This window comes from Schistocerca nitens, chromosome 9 (genome assembly GCF_023898315.1).
Source record: "Schistocerca nitens isolate TAMUIC-IGC-003100 chromosome 9, iqSchNite1.1, whole genome shotgun sequence".
NCBI lineage: Eukaryota > Metazoa > Arthropoda > Insecta > Orthoptera > Acrididae > Schistocerca > Schistocerca nitens.
This window is the reverse complement of record NC_064622.1, coordinates 327,702,228-327,719,208: the sequence shown is the minus strand read 5'-3', so window position 1 is coordinate 327,719,208 and position 16,981 is coordinate 327,702,228. Positions and strand designations below refer to the sequence as shown.

Here is a 16,981-nt window from a genome sequence, read left to right as displayed (position 1 = left end):
CTTTTTTTTTGTTTTGTGAAGAGCACAATTTTAAATTTTTGAACAACTAAAGCATGTTGCCAAACTTTGCACCACTCAGAAACCTTATCAAGCTCTGACTGAATATTTATCCAGCTTTTTTTTGGGCAGTACTTCATTATAGATACCTGCATTATCTGGAAAAAGTCTGAGGTTACATTTAATATTGTCTGCAATGTCATTAATATACAACATGAACAGCAATGGTACCAACACACTTCCCTGCCACATGCCCCAAGCTAGTTCTACATCTGATGTTCACTCTTTATCCAAGATAAGGTGCTGCCTCCTCCATATCAAAATGTATTCAATTCAATCACAAATTTCACTTTAGATGCCCTATGATTGTACTTTTGACAATAAGGGTAGGTGTAGTACCAAGTCAAATGCTTTTGGAAACCAAGAAACACTGCATCTACCCGAATGCCTTCATCCAAAGTTTTCAGTATGTCATGTGAGAAAAGTACGAGATGGGTTTCACATGATCAATGTTTTTGAAACCCATGCTTGTTGGCATGGAGATCATTCTCTCCCAGATACCTCATTATGTTTGAGCCCAGAATATGTTTCAAGATTCTAAAACACATCAATGTCAGAGATATTGGACAGTAGTTTTGTGGATCACTTCTACTATCCTTCTTGTAGATGGGGTTACGTGTGCTTTCTTCCAACTACTGTGCAAAGTTTTTTTGTTTGAGGCATCTACAATAGATTATAGTTAGAAGAGTGGCTAACTCTGCCACAAATTTAGTATAGAATCTGACAGGGATCCATCCGGCCCTAGAGCTTCGTTCAGTTTTAACGATTTCAGCTGTTTCTCAACGTCACTGACTAATATTTATTTCACTCATCTTTTCATTAATATGAAGATTAAATTGGGAAAATTCTCTTGGATTTTTCTTTGTAAAGGAACATTTGGAAACAGAGTTAAGCACTTCAGCTTTTGCTTTGTTACTCTCAAAGACATTTCCTGTCTTATTCACTAGGGACTGGACGCTAACTTTGGTGCCTCTAACAGCAGCTTTTACATATGACCAGATTTTTTTTTTTTGTTTTTTTTTTTTGGTGTGTGAAAGATCATTTGGCAATATTCTGCTTGCGTTGAAGGCTTCACACATCGTTCTCTTGACAAAAAAATGCAATTCACACAGCTTCTCTCTATGTAACCTATAGCCCTACATTTTGTTTTACACCTATTATGCAGTAATCTCTAGTTTCTTCAGAAGTTCCTTTACAGTGACTATACCGTGGAGGTCACTTTCATTATGAACTATTCTACTGGGTACATATCTACCCATGGCATGGTCAATTATTCTTTTAAACTTGCACTGGAGTTCCTCTCCATGATCCTGCATTGTGCTGAAAGTTTCAAGTTCCTCACTAAGATGCGATGCTATGATTTTGTGTCTAGTTTACTGAACATATGTACAGGGCTATTACAAATGATTGAAGCGATTTCATAAATTCACTGTAGCTCCATTCATTGACATATTGTCACGACACACTACAGATACGTAGAAAAACTCATAAAGTTTTGTTCGGCTGAAGCCGCACTTCAGGTTTCTGCCGTCAGAGCGCTCGAGAGCGCAGTGAGACAAAATGGCGACAGGAGCCGAGAAAGCATGTGTCGTGATTGAAATGCACTCACATCAGTCAGTCATAACAGTGCAACGACACTTCAGGACGAAGTTCAACCAAGATCCACCAACTGCTAACTCCATTCGGCGATGGTATGCGCAGTTTAAAGCTTCTGGATGCCTCTGTAAGGGGAAATCAACGGGTCGGCCTGCAGTGAGCGAAGAAACGGTTTAACGCGTGCGGGCAAGTTTCACGCGTAGCCCGCGGAAAATTGGCTCATGCCACAACTGGAGACCGACAGTGCCGACTTCATCTTTCAACAGGATGGTGCTCCACCGCACTTCCATCATGATGTTCGGCATTTCTTAAAAAGGAGATTGGAAAACCGATGGATCGGTCATGGTGGAGATCGTGATCAGCAATTCATGGCATGGCCTCCACACTCTCCCGACTTAACCCCATGCGATTTCTTTCTGTGGGGTTATCTGAAAGATTCAGTGTTTAAACCTCCTCTACCAAGAAACATGCCAGAAATGCGGGCTTGCATCAACGATGCTTTCGAACTCATTGATGGGGACATGCTGCGCCGAGTGTGGGAGGAACTTGATTATCGGCTTGATGTCTGCCGAATCACTAAAGGGGCACATATCGAACATTTGTGAATGCCTAAAAAAACTTTTTGAGTTTTTGTATGTGTGTGCAAAGCATTTTGAAAATATCACAAATAATAAAGTTATTGTAGAGCTGTGAATTCGCTTCAATCATTTGTAATAACCCTGTATCTTTCTGCTTGTTTTAGTTGTCCTTTGTGCTTAGGTAGTCATTGCCGCCACAACCACATCAGGGTCACTTTCATTGTGAACATCCTCAAATAGATCATGTCTATTTGTTGCCATTAGATACGACATATTTCCATCATAAGTGAGCATACAAACTACCTGATGTAGATAGTTTTCAGACATGGCATTTAATAATGTTTCACAGGATGTCTTATCACACCCAGCACTAACAAAACGGTAATTTTCCCAATTGATTATTGGATGATTAAAGTTTCCATTGATGGTGACTGGGGTTTTCTCTCAAGTTTTCGGTCACATCGGAGATGAATTTTGCGGGTGACAGAAGGACCCAATTATCATTTTGTCCCCAACCCTGATACTGAATCTTGCTCACACAATCTCACATGCAGCTTCAATTTCTATCTCAGTGGTTTTGAGTTTCCTGTCTATTGCAACAAAAACACCACCTTCATTTCTATTTGTCTGTTCTATCGATATATATTTTCCCCAGAAATCTCATTGCTCTTGACTTCAAATTTCTACCCACATTCTATACCTGGTATTATGTAAGCTTCACTGCTTTTCAGGAGTGTTTTAAACTCTAGCACTTTGTTGAGAATACTTCAACAGTAAGCCATTAGAATTTTAATATTCTCACCTGTGGGAGGCATTTCTTTCTATCTTACACTGATACTTCTGGGTTTCCTACAGCTATCATTATCTATATCAGATGGAGAGTCACCTAATGTAAAAAAAAGCCCTTGTGTGTAAACCACATACAGTCAAACTAGCTGAGTAGCACCCTCTGATGTATAGTGCACATCTCACCCATTACTGTTCTCAACTCTATGGCACAAGTCCAAAGTCCCAGCCTAGATTGGAGCCAAAGGGCCACAATCAGTTCTGGGGACAATGCTGCAAATTGTGAGGTTTGTTGAAACGCCATGTCCAAGTCTGGCCTTCTCAACCTACTTTGCCAGTTGCTGGAATGACTAGAGTATGACTTCAGAGCCCTGACGACAGGCCTCATTTGTTCCAACTTGTGCCACGATCTGCAGTTCGGTGTACCCTGTTCCCGCTACGGCTGCATGCTGAATGAGGCTTCCAGGCATACACACTAACTGCATCTGGTGTCCTTTCCTGGCCCTTGCTGCCATTTCCCTAAAGGGTTGCATTGTATTGTATTGCATTGTATGTTAACCATGGGCCTAGAAATGACGGAGAGGCTCTGCCCCGCTGCAGCCGCAGTGGTGCACAACCCCACGACGACTACCACAGCAGTCCACTTCACCCCTCCACCGCCCCACACTGAACCACTCTTTCAGGGTTATTGTGCGGTGCCACCCCCAGTGTAACCCCCCCCCCCTCCACTCTCGAATGTCTCACACCAGACGAGTGTAACCCCTATGTCTGCGTGGCAAGAGTAATGGTGTTGTACGCATATGTGAAGAACTTGTTTGCACAGCAATTGCCGACATAGTGTAGCTGAAGCGGAAAAGGGGAACCAGCCCGTATTTGCTGAGGCAGATGGAAAACCGCCTAAAAACCATCCACAGACTGGCTGGCTCACCGGACCTCGACACAAGTTCGCCGGGTGGATTCATGCTGGAGACCAGGCACTCCTCCCCAATCCGAAAAGATGTGCGTCAGACCACACAGCTAACTGGGTGGGCTAAGGGTATCATCATTCGCCATTCATTTGAACTGCCAACGACTAATAGCCCCCTACCCTTTTGTGTTTGCCTCCTCTTGACGCCAGACAAAACAGGTTTCATCACAACATATGAAATGAGTCCCACTGGCTCAGTTTCGGTTCCAGTGAAAGACAGAACCTCCATCTCGTTAGTTAGGGGGATTGGTAGAACACTCCAAGTCCTCCTTGGTCCCATCCACCCTGTACAGGACACCAACCTGTACCACTGAAACACCACTCACGGTCAAGAGGACAAGTAATAACAGATTCTGTACTTTCTGCAGAGGAGACAGGATTCACAGGAGCGGATAGTAATTAGGATACCATTACCACATGCACATGACTCTTGAGAGCTCTTCCAACATGACGACACAGCAACTGCCCATCATTTGACAATAGTTAGAGTGATTTACAGCTGCTTATGCATGTCAACCAGCTCATTCTGTGTTTGGGAATAGCATTCTCAGTGGGGCTGCATTTTAGCTGGTGCAATGTATTACAGGACAGTGAACAAATAACTTTAAATTAAGTCCACTGATTACCTTTTAATCTATTGAGTTACAAGGTTCCTACTTCCATATCAGAATTAGCGCAAATACACAAAATGAGGTTTCTATTAAGGCAACAAAAAAACCTGTGCTTAAAGTTACTAGCTTCGTAAGACTATTTGAGGTTAATTATAGTTGTTAGCAAACATAAAAACAGAGTTAATATATGATAAATGTAGATAATATACAGCGCTACTCCTCTATAAGGGAAAACTAGATGTAACACAATATGTTAGAATACCTGCTGCAGTAACTAAATAACAAACACCAATTTACTACCATTCAGAAAATGCAGATGACAATGGTAGCTTCTGAAAATTCTCAAATACTTGTTTATTTGCATTGATATACAATGAAATTTAGGGATGATCTGTTCTTTGGCAGTAACTGTGAACCAAAAACACTGATTTGCTACGAAATAAGATACGTATCCAAAATACTTGTATTGGTAACTTATAAAAATACAGTTTTATAAGTGTCTGAAAATTCTCAGAAACAACCTATTTTTCATGTAGTTATACAATGAAATCAGAGAACAGTTTGTTTTGAATGAGCATGGGCCTACTGTTCTAAAAATTTTAAAAGAGCACAAATAACTTTATGCTTGCAACTGATGATGACAACAGAAGTTTACTGTGGCACTCGCAAATGTTCAAAATTTCACAATATATCACAACACAAATGAATATTGATACAGTTAATGATAGATTATGCCAAAGTGACACGAACAGTAAAATATGTGAGTCTAGAATTTCAAGTCACCGCACGAATCTTTATATGCGGTCTCCCCATGCAAAGGAAAATTCTGAAGTTGGCTTTTATATATAAATAAACATGCAAATTGCATGGATTTTTCTCTTAGCTGTTTCTGTGCCAACTTCTACACTGGCATGTCGAAGAAGAACATTGCAGCATGAGTTTCTCTCAGTCAATATTGTTGAAATGTACAACACTAATAAAGTACATCTTCTGCCTGTTGCAACTAACAGTGTTGTAGCCAAAGAGAACATTAAATGTGATTGCAGCACGAATTTTTATTCCATTTGTTGTGCAATATTACTGATGGTGGTGATAAACGATAATTTCTACACAAGCAAGTGAGACATAATTTGCAAGATACACGCATGCATCAAGCACAAAGCATATGTATGCATGTAGCGCAGTTGTTGCTTGGACCAATTAACAATGTCGTCCCTACCCAAGACTCGAACTGTGCGAATCACTGCTGTTTGTAGATCGGACTATAGTATTATTATATGCATTATCCCTCTTTCAATGTGAAGAATAGTTTGGGGAAATTGTTAGTCATCTTTACTTTTCCAGAGACACTGTCTCTTTTTCAATGTCAAAATTATGATAAAAACATCTTGACTGAGATGAAATTGTTTCTACTCTAAGTGGATTATATCTGACATGTTAAAACTATGTGCCAAGTCAGAAATGAAACCAAGATACCTGCATTTCATGTGCATTGTGTTGCCAGTTGCAGTTGTGATTTGTAATGAAAGGAGTACATCTTCCTTCAGTTTCAGACACATCTCAATCACAATTGTATTCAGGTGTATAAGAATAAAAAATAAAAACAAATAAAAATAAAAACCTCAGTTTATTTATTAGAAATGTCGCTGTGTTTTTTGATATACTATCATAACACTAATGCCACCAAGAAATATAGCCAATCAAAATTTACAAATAAAGTAAAAAAGAAATAATGTATCTTTTTTAATGTGCAGTCCTGCTGTGGGTATGTGTGAGACTTTACACAGAGTCATGATTTTACTCACAAACAAGAAAAAATATTCCAAGCTTCATACCAAACAAACAATAATTGTTCTCTGGGTTGAGTATGAGTTGTCAGTTGCCCCTGTTATCAAGCTGCAATATGTACAACATAGACAAAAAATGAGTGTCTGATACTGTGGTATAGTTATTTTTACGTCAAACGTGCGCATCCCCAAACGCGCGCGCGCGCGCGCGCGCGCGCGCGCGCGCGCACACACACACACACACACACACACACACACACATACACACAATATTTGTGCAAAGTCTTAAAATTTCTGTTACTCATGACCAGAGAGCATACCTTATCAGAGTACAGGGTACTCAATGACGAGCACCTAGAACATGACTCACAAAATGGAAAAGTCAAGAGCTGAAGCTAAATTTAAATACTCTTACACATATCCTCATTGTTTGAGTGTTTAGCATACCACTTAAACTCTACTTCCTAGGTGTTGTGTACCTTGAGTCTGCTGAAGGAACTCTTCGGGCGTTATCGATCGCATGTAGGGAGCTGCACGACTGTGTCTGGCAAATGTTGCTATATCGTATGCTGTCTCACGACCATGATGCACTTCATGACCACCGCCAGGCTTGAACAGTGCAAACAGTGGATATCGAGACACTGGTAGTGCACGGCAAGCATCTACAGCCCTTCCACAGTGGAACCTGCCAAGTTTTATGTCCCCAACAAGTGCGGGCAATCTTTTCAAGTCTAGTGACTGCTTTACATCCTCGACCCCTGCATAAAAGTGTACCAGCCAGAATGGTGCCTCTGGATCTAAACGGAGTTGCGTACGCATATCCTGTTGAAAAAAAATGGTTGTTCTTTGGTAACAATATTAACTCATTTCAGTCATTTTAAATTTTATCAAAAGAAGACACAAATTTTTAACCTGCAAACAAAATGTATTAAAAATTCTTGGAAGGTAGAATTTGATAGTTTCAAATTACATTTACGATACCTACATGACAATATTGGAGACAAGAACAATGGTTATTGTGACTGTCTGCATGACACACAGGCCAGTCAACAAACAGGATTTTATTTGTAATCATTAACTATGAAACCTGCTTTTAATGTAAATCTGAGGTAACCACACTGGAAATAAGTACAAATGCAGTTAAGTACAAAATTGCTTAAATGAAGGTTCATCATCCTATCACAGAGTGACACAAAACTCAAACACACAACTACATGTTCAAGTTACTCTGATAGTCATGGAAATAATCAGGGCTGTGAAAAACAGTTACTGGAATGACTTGTTGCATTATGTGCACAGAAACCTTTTTGATATATGTTTATAATATTCTCAAACTTTGAGTTCTAAATGTATTTCTAGTTGTTGCAAAACAGGATGACAAACATGATAATTAGAAGTGTTCCAGTATTCCTATATTACTATATCCAGCAAAAATTATTCAACATTATGAATTACAACAAATAAAATAGCTGACTCGTTGGAAGTACAGTCAATTTTTTAAATTTCTTAGTCAGCTTATAGCAATAATGACAGACACACACACAGAGTGTCACAAAATAGATACAGTACCTTCTAGAAACAGAAGTATGTTATCTTGCAAAAGAGAAAGTGAAATCAATTTGAGATAAGTTAAAAGTCAAATGGGCCCCAGTGCAAGTACGGCTTGATAGAGCAGGGCAACAGATAAATCTAAAGTGAAATTATGTCTGCCTCACTGCATCTCTTTCAACTTAGTTTTTGGAAACTTCCTCAATTTGTCTCTCATTAGTTTCACTTTCTTCAATCACTTTTCTGTCTCATCAGATGAATAAATGCCTGATTACAAAAGCTAACATTATTTTTAATTTTCTGTGACTTTGTCTTTAGCTTTCAATTTAGACTCATGGAGTTTTGACCGACTCCAGCTATTTCAACAATTGATGAATAGTTCCGTTAACAGTTTTGGAACCCAGCGCGCACACAATTTCCTGTACCCTAACTTGACAGTCACAACATCATAAAGAATTGTCATTGACACGTCCGGTATGATCTGATGCAATTCTTTCAATGTGAGACGCCTATTCACACGAATTGCTTCCTCCGTTCTCCGAAGAAGGGCATCAGAGATCACAGATGGCCGACCTGTTCTTTGTTTGTCATGAACATTGGTCGTACCTTCAGAGAAATGACAACCATTTCGTTACGTTTTGTCGATTCACAATGTTCCCATAAACAGAAACAATTTCTTTTTGAATACCCGCTGGTCGCTGACCTTTTGCATGAAGAAAACATATGACGGAGAGCACTTTGCATTTGGCAGGATTCTGAATTGGCGCAGCCATTTTAAACACGACCTACTCCAACCAGAAGCAATGTTCAACTGCCAAACGACCGCGAGGAGAAAGCTAACGGTTCAAGCTTAACACCAGTACTGCCAACTTGCTCGCCAAAACTCTTCTGTTCCTCTGGTGTACGGTGTATCTTTACTTTCCGAAATACCCTCATATTTGAAAATTAATTCTCCTTTCAACCCACCTTTCTCTATCTTCAAATTTTATCAAGAGCAAACAAATGATAATGAGAATTTTTCAAATTTAGAAAAAATATTTTATTTTTCTAAGTTTAAATTGATCTCTCAGTAATGTTGTTTAGATATTATATCAAAGCACAGTTCAAGAGCTTTAAAATGATACCAGAGTGAACTCCATAGTTTCAATGCTTTTGAAGCAATACTGAAATTTATTCCTCAAAACACTTGGAAAATTTCACAATTTTTTCATACTTCAAAAGCAAAAATGAATGCATTGGCATGGTCAATGGCTGTTACAGTTTGCAGCATTTGTTAACTATATGGCTACGGTGAAGTGTTAAAAAAAATCTGGAGCATCATGGCAGAAGTTGTAAAAAATCTGTTGATTTTATATGGATTGACTCAGTATTAAGCACTTAATATTGCACAAATTTTGCATTACATACCAGGGATTTAAAAACTACTCACCTCAAATGTCTCAGCATCAAATTCTGTGGCATGTGGGAGAAATGAAAGCACCTGTTCAGTAATATCTTTTGCTGAAGTCACTGTGTCAAGTGGGTACAATGAGTCCTTGTTCTTCCAAAAGATAATTAAGCCAATAGGATGTGTTCGGCCACCAGAAACTTCCTGGCACAATGCATGACTCACCACACAGTTCACCTCTCCAACAAGAGCCAAGCCTTCCTACGAAATACACATCCTATAAGCAATACTCATGTATAATATTCTCATTGATACACAAGTAATTTATAGCTTAATGTCACATCTTACTCTACAAATAAAATTTAAAACTTATAGAGTATATGTGGATACACCACTGTGTGTGTGTGTGTGTGTGTGTGTGTGTGTGTGTGTGTGTGTGTGTGCGCGCGCAGATGTGAGCATGTATGTCAGCAAGAGTGTGTGCGAGAGAGAGAGAGAGAGAGAGAGAGAGAGAGTTATAAAGGGTTATAAAGGTGTACAGAAAGTAGGGATGAATATTAAAGTGCTATAGAACACACAAATTTCATTGAAAATATTGAATTTTTTTTTTGTGAACACATTAAGTAACATCTCCCATTTATGTATGAAAAATGATATCCTCCATACGACCACCCAAGGCCACACAGCAACGAGCAATGTGTTTGACGTTCTACATGCAACGTGTTAATTGAAGTTCTTGATGCGATGCATTAATTGAAGTTCTTGATAACACATTCACAAACACCTAGTGGGATGCCATTAGTAATCCTTTTAATTTCATCCTTCAATTGGTGTACTGTTTGCAGTTTGTTCATGTACTGCTTTTGATTCCACAAATCGCCCACAAAAAAAGTCACAAGGCATAAGATCACAAGAGCTGGCAGGCCATTCCTTTTGCCATGCAAAGAGATAATTTTTTGAGGAAACTTTTCATTCAGTAGAGCAACTGTTTCACATGAAGTGTGATATGTTGCACCACACTGTTGAAACCAAAAATCATTTTCACCAATAAGAGGGTAAAACCAATCAAAAGTATGTTTTGGAAAATGGTTTCCATTCACAGTGATGGCAGCTGCCTCATCATTTTCAATAAAGTATGGGCCACTCACTACTCCTGCCCAGAACCCACACCACATAGTTGTGAGTTGAGCAAATCGATGTCTCTCTTCCATTATCTGCAGGCTTCAACTCTTGTGTATGTTGAATCTCAAAAGCATGCATGTTCAGATCTTCTGAAAGGATTTCATGCAGTGACTTGGTGATAAATTAAATTTTTCAGCTTGTTGGTGAACCAATTTTCTGGGGCTTACAGTTACATTGTCACACACGACAGCATTTTGTGTGTGTGTGTGTGTGTGTGTGTGTGTGTGTGTGTGTGTGTGAGAAAGAGAGAGAGAGAGATTGAACAGAATGCGCCTGTCCCATTTTCTTAATATTTGAAACAGAGCCCATGACTTCAAACTTCTGCATTAACTTCCAAAATGATGATTCGGTTGGAGCAGCATTTGTCCAAGTGTCACACGCAATTCCCAAGTGGTTGCCATGGGACTTCCATTGTTTTTGTAATAACTTTTTAGCACTTGGATACGCTCAGTTGTCATCTGCTCCATGATGAAAATAAACATCAAACAACAATGCACAACACACAAAAGCTATCAGGCTACTACTGGGAAGCATCACAGATAACAGACATGAAAAAACCACGGCTGCCAATCATCATATGACAAAACGGTGCAAAATTCAAATTTATCTTTACTTCCCAGACACCGGGTACAAGAACAAAAAAATCACATACACAGGGAGGGAGAAATGGATGGTAGTGAAATGAAAAAAGCGGGCAAGAGTGTGAAATATTATGCAGGAGAAAGGAAATGGGAAACTAACTCTTACAATATTTATGAATGCAATATTTATGAATGTGCTGGAATGCTGAAATTTTGAGCTCCTTATTCAGGAAATATTTGCAGAACCTTCATAACACTCAGCCAAGGTTTATTTTAATTAAGTAATAAAACAGTTACAGTTAGTTAACTGCAGAAGCACACAGTGTGAATGATTAGTGAGTTTGAACTCTCCAGAATAAATGGTCCAAAACTAATACCATGCTTCAAGATGGTAAGAAAATGATTAAAGTGTTTCTTATCTCCTTCCTAATATACAGGGTGTATAAAAAAATATTACCTGATTTTACAAAACCATGTTGTTTGAGATATTAGGTTGCCACAAGTTTCTCCAAGTGAAATTCCCTGATATCTCCGATTCCCAGACAAGTTTTAGCATTTTTCCCTGATAAATTTTGAGATCTCAAGAGTATGTAAAGACATAAGTTGTCAAAAAAATGTAAGGACTTCTGTATTTTCTAAACACGTGAGCAAAAATCTTAAGTACTAAAATCCACATATTTTGTAATGAACTGTTTTTAGATGGAGAAAGCAAGCCAGATGGTATGTGTGCTTCTTTAAGATCACTGATGTTATTTTATTTCAATAAAACAAAACACATTTGGTGAGAAAAATATGCATTTTGTTGGAGTCACAAGACAGATTTAAAATAACTTCGAAACAACCTCAGAAAAAAGTAGGTCACTTGAAAGAAGTGTATAAGGCAGGAAAGAGTTGTATTGATTGCCACAATTTTCTTCTTCTTATCGCCCATACTTTATAATATATGAACTACTTTCGAAGTGCCAAAATGTACTAGAATAAATAAAATGTCTACAAAACGCCACACTGTACAATGTACTTGTAGTGATGTAATCACAATTCCTGAAATCCATCACCCACAGCCTATGGCGTGCCAAGAAGTGCCAGAGTCCTGGGTCCATGGATAAACTGCAAAAATCTGCCGCATTACGCCACACACAAACAGACCGGGTTTGCGGGCAGATCTTTGAGACTAGATATGACGGCCAGCACTTGTACATTAGTAAGAAACGATGGGCTTCAGATGGGTAGGCCCAATCTGTTAGAGATACCCTCAGAAATGGCCTGCTGTTTTGGCCTGTTACGGAAATTTATTTGTGTGACCAGCTATTCACATGTCACAGACACCATGCTGATGAAATGAGGCTAGTTAAGAGGGCAGAAGGGAAAAAAATAGGTGGGAAGTGACAACAGGTTATAGAAGAAGTACAAATAGAACTTTCTCAGACAGTGTTGTTGTGAATGTGGAAAACAGATTTGATCTGTTGTCACAGTTAGAAACTGATGAGCCGCAAACAGATGTAGGAGTAGATAGGACACAACAAACTTTCAGAAGGTGTTTGAAAAGTAAGAAGCCAGAAAAGTTGTGAAGAAGAAATTTTTGCCATTAAATAGTTCACATGGTAGAGGTGTTGGCCAATTGTTGCAGGATGAACTAGGGTCAGGTTACCACAACTCAAGTTTTTTTTAAACCTAGTGCAAGTCTGGTTCAGATGCTAGAGAATGTAGGTTCACTTTGCAAAGACTTCACAAAGGAAGACACTGTGGTAGGTAATAGTGGGTGGGTGGGGATGGTGGGGGGGGGGGGGGGGGGGGACAGCATAACAGCATAAGACAGGAACCCTAACTATTCAATTTAGAGTGACCTGGTAAAGATAGCTTCATCAATGAAACTTACTGTTGTTGGCCTTGTATCTTGAGGCACCGTGATGGTCCACATTTAAACTCTTCTGTTAGGAGAGTCAATTTAGAAGTGGAAAGGTTGCTTGGATCATGTATGGGGTCTCATATCGGTGTGGTTCCTGTTGACTATTTGTAGGTAGGACTGTATGGCCTTCACCTCAACAGGAAAGGGAAGGGGAAGACTGTCTTGGCTAATAGTAAATAACTTAATGTGGGCACTATCACAAGTTTTTACAAGGGACAGAACAGCAGTTTTTTGGGGTAGGGAGGGCAGAAACTAAAGATGTTCAGAGACAGGCTGAAAATGACATTCACACTGATAAAAAAGGCAGTCAGAAAGCAAATTTTAATGAACATAATTCATGCAGACAGCCTCTGACTAGAGATACCCAAAAATTGACAGGACAATTACATTCATCCAGTTTTAATTCAGCAAGTGTACAAAATCAGTTATCCTTATTGCATCAGAATATCTGGGGACTAATCTGCCTCTCTGAACATCAAGTGATAGATATGTTAAATTTTACAGGATTCAAGTTAGCTTCTTCCTTCTGTAGAGACAATATGGAGAAAGGAGGAGTTTCCACATTTGTCAGAAACTGTTTTGATTTCAAGAATATTGATGTTAATAAATTTTGCTCACAGCAGCACTTAGAAGCTTGTGCATCAGTAGTGTATTTCAAAATAAGTTGTTTGTAATAGTAAGCACATACATATCACCTTCAGGAAATTTTAACTTCTTCATAAAGAATCTGGAGGATCTGTTGCCCCATCTCACAGTAAAAAAAAAAAAAAAAAAAAAAAAAAAAAAAAAAAAAAAAAAAAAAAAAAAAACACAAGAAAATAGTAGTTGTTGGTGATTTTAAGTGGACCTATTGAAAAGCTCCATTGGTGAAAAATTATTGCAATCAGTAACTCTGTCATTCAATTTAGTTTGTACTGTGAACTATGCAACCATAATATGTAAATGCTCTGAGACTGCTGTTGATAATATCTTTGTAGACAAATTAAGCGAAAAAAGTCATATCACAAAACCAATAGCAAATGGGCTATCTGATCACGACATGCTGCATCTTGTGTTAAATGTTGAAACTTGTCAGGATAAAAAATGTATTAAATCTGAGTACAGGGGGGTAATAAATCAGTCAAAAATTGTGAAATTCAGGAAATTGCATGAAGACATTGACTGCAAAGATGTTTACAATACTTCTGACTCAAAATGGAGAATACAAAGCATCCATTAATAAAGCTACTTCTACTTTTGAAAACTGTTTTTCTCTAAAGGTAGCTCAAATCACACAGAAGTCAAAAAATAAATCATGGACTACACAAGAAATAAGGATATCACATGGGACAAAAAGGAGACTGTATCTACTATCTAGGAACAGCTCTGATGTTAGCATTGTGATGCATTATGAAGAATACTGCAAAATATTGAAGCAAGTAACCCAGAAAATGAAGCAACTTTATTATGAGAAAAAGTTAATCACATCAGGCAACAAAATAATAAAAAAAATCTGTATGGGATAGAGTGAAGACAGAGACGAAGTGGGGCCAAAAGGGAAGAGGGACAGGCAGCTCTAAAAATAAATGAGGCATTGGTAACAAGTGCATGCTGTGTTGATTGGTTGGTTGTTTGGGGGAAGAGACCAAACAGCGAGGTTATCGGTCTCATAGGATTAGGGAAGGATGGGGAAGGAAGTCGGCCGTGCCCTTTCAAAGGAACCATCCCGGCATTTGCCTGGAGCGATTTAGGGAAATCATGGAAAACATAAATCAGGACGGCTGGACACGGGATTGAACCGTCATCCTTCCAAATGCCATGCTGTGTTGCAAATCTCTTAAACAAGTACTTTATTTCTGTTACTGGAGCTTGGGGTTATCAGGTTCAGTAAACAGTGCAATGGAGTATCAGACCAGTCTTTAAAAAGAACTTCAGTAAAATGGAAACAACACTCATGTCTCCCAAACAAGTAGCATCCATCATAAAATCCTTAAAATCTAAATATTCTAGTGGGTATGATAACATATCAACGAAGTTAATCAAAGAGTGCTCATGCGAGTTGTTTATCTTAAGTTATTTGTGTAATCAATCTCTTATCAGTGGAACATTTCCAGACTGGCTAAAATATGCTTAAGTTAAGCCTCTCTACAGGAAGGGGGATGAAGAGATAACATAAAACTATTGACCAATTTCACTTTTGCCGGCTTTTTCAAAAATATTTGGAAAGGTTGTGTTCAAGTGTCTCCTTAAGCATCTGACTGCAAATAATATATTGCCCAAGTCACAGTCTGGGTTTCTTAATGGTTTTGATATAGAGAAAGCTGTTTACATTTACACTGAAAATGTACTTAATTCATTAGATAATAAATCAGAGAATACTGACATTTTCTGTGACCTGTCAAAAGCCTTTGACTGTTGAACCACAGCAACTCCTAAGTAAATTAAATATTATGGTGTCACCGGCTGTGCTGCAAAACGGTTTGAGTCTTATCTAACAGGAAACAAAGGGTGTCACTGTGAAATAACTGTGCAGTAAGCTGTCAGTCTTCATCTGACAGGAAATTAATTACATGTGGTGTTCCTTGGGTCTGTTGCTTCTTCTTGTGTAGATTAATTACGTCTCGTCGGTCACATTGCCAAGATGCTAAGTTTGTTTTGTTTGCAGATGATACAAACATTGAAATAAGTAGCAAGTCAAGTACAGATTTAGAAACAGCTGCTAATCAATTTTTCAGTGACATTAATAAATGGTTTAAAGCTAATCCACTATCATTAAACTTTGAAAAGACCCACAATATGCAGTTCAGAACTGGTAAGAGATTTCCTTTCAGCATTATAACATATGAAGACATGCAGATCGAAGAGGCTGACAGTGTTAAATTTCTGGGATTACAACTTGATAATAAATTCAGTTGGGAAAGGCATACCACAGAATTGCTGAAGTGCCTAAAAAGTCTGTATTTGCAGTGAGAATGATGTTAGGTGTAGGGGATACAAATATAAAAAATCTTGCATACTTTGCTTACTTTCATTCTATTATGTCATACAGGATCATATTCTGAGGTGACTAGTCAAACTGAGCAAAAGTTTTTAGCATGCAAAAGCATGTAACAAGAATCAATTGTGGCGTAAATTCAAGAGCATCATGTAGAAATCTGTTCAAGGAACTTTGTATTCTACCCACTGCTTCTCATAATATTTATTCCTTAATGAAATGTGTTGCAAGTAACATATCTCTATTTACAACCAATAGCTCAACACACAGTATCAATACCAGGAATAAGAAAAATCTACATGAAGACCTAAAATCACTTGCCTTGGTCCAAAAAGGGGTCCAATATTCAGGACCATACATTTTCAATAAACTGCCAGCAACCATTAAAAACCTGGTTTCAGATAAAGCACAGTTTAAACAGAGTTTGGAAGATTTTCTGATAGGTAACTCCTTCCGCTATATACACTCCTGGAAATTGAAATAAGAACACCGTGAATTCATTGTCGCAGGAAGGGGAAACTTTATTGACACATTCCTGGGGTCAGATACATCACATGATCACACTGACAGAACCACAGGCACATAGACACAGGCAACAGAGCATGCACAATGTCGGCACTATCCACCTTTCGCAGCAATGCAGGCTGCTATTCTCCCATGGAGACGATCGTAGAGATGCTGGATGTAGTCCTGTGGAACGGCTTGCCATGCCATTTCCACCTGGCGCCTCAGTTGGACCAGCGTTCATGCTGGACGTGCAGACCGCGTGAGACGACGCTTCATCCAGTCCCAAACATGCTCAATGGGGGACAGATCTGGAGATCTTGCTGGCCAGGGTAGTTGACTTACACCTTCTAGAGCACGTTGGGTGGCACGGGATACATGCGGACGTGCATTGTCCTGTTGGAACAGCAAGTTCCCTTGCCGGTCTAGGAATGGTAGAACGATGGGTTCGATGACGGTTTGGATGTACCGTGCACTATTCAGTGTCCCCTCGACGATCACCAGTGGTGTACGGCCA

The 16,981-nt window shown here is 38.9% G+C and overlaps 1 protein-coding gene across 1 annotated transcript in view; it reads right to left on the bottom strand.

Annotated features, from left to right (window-relative positions):
- Positions 1-16,981, bottom strand: part of LOC126203237 (dnaJ homolog subfamily C member 10-like) — a 120,223-nt gene that overhangs the window by 54,469 nt on the left and 48,773 nt on the right. Inside the window, exons 6-7 of the mRNA XM_049937483.1 lie at positions 9,360-9,578; positions 6,862-7,204 (exon numbers count right to left, since the gene is read on the bottom strand). Coding sequence (XP_049793440.1) covers positions 6,862-7,204; positions 9,360-9,578 — 562 coding nt within the window. The remainder of the gene's footprint in view (positions 1-6,861; positions 7,205-9,359; positions 9,579-16,981) is intronic.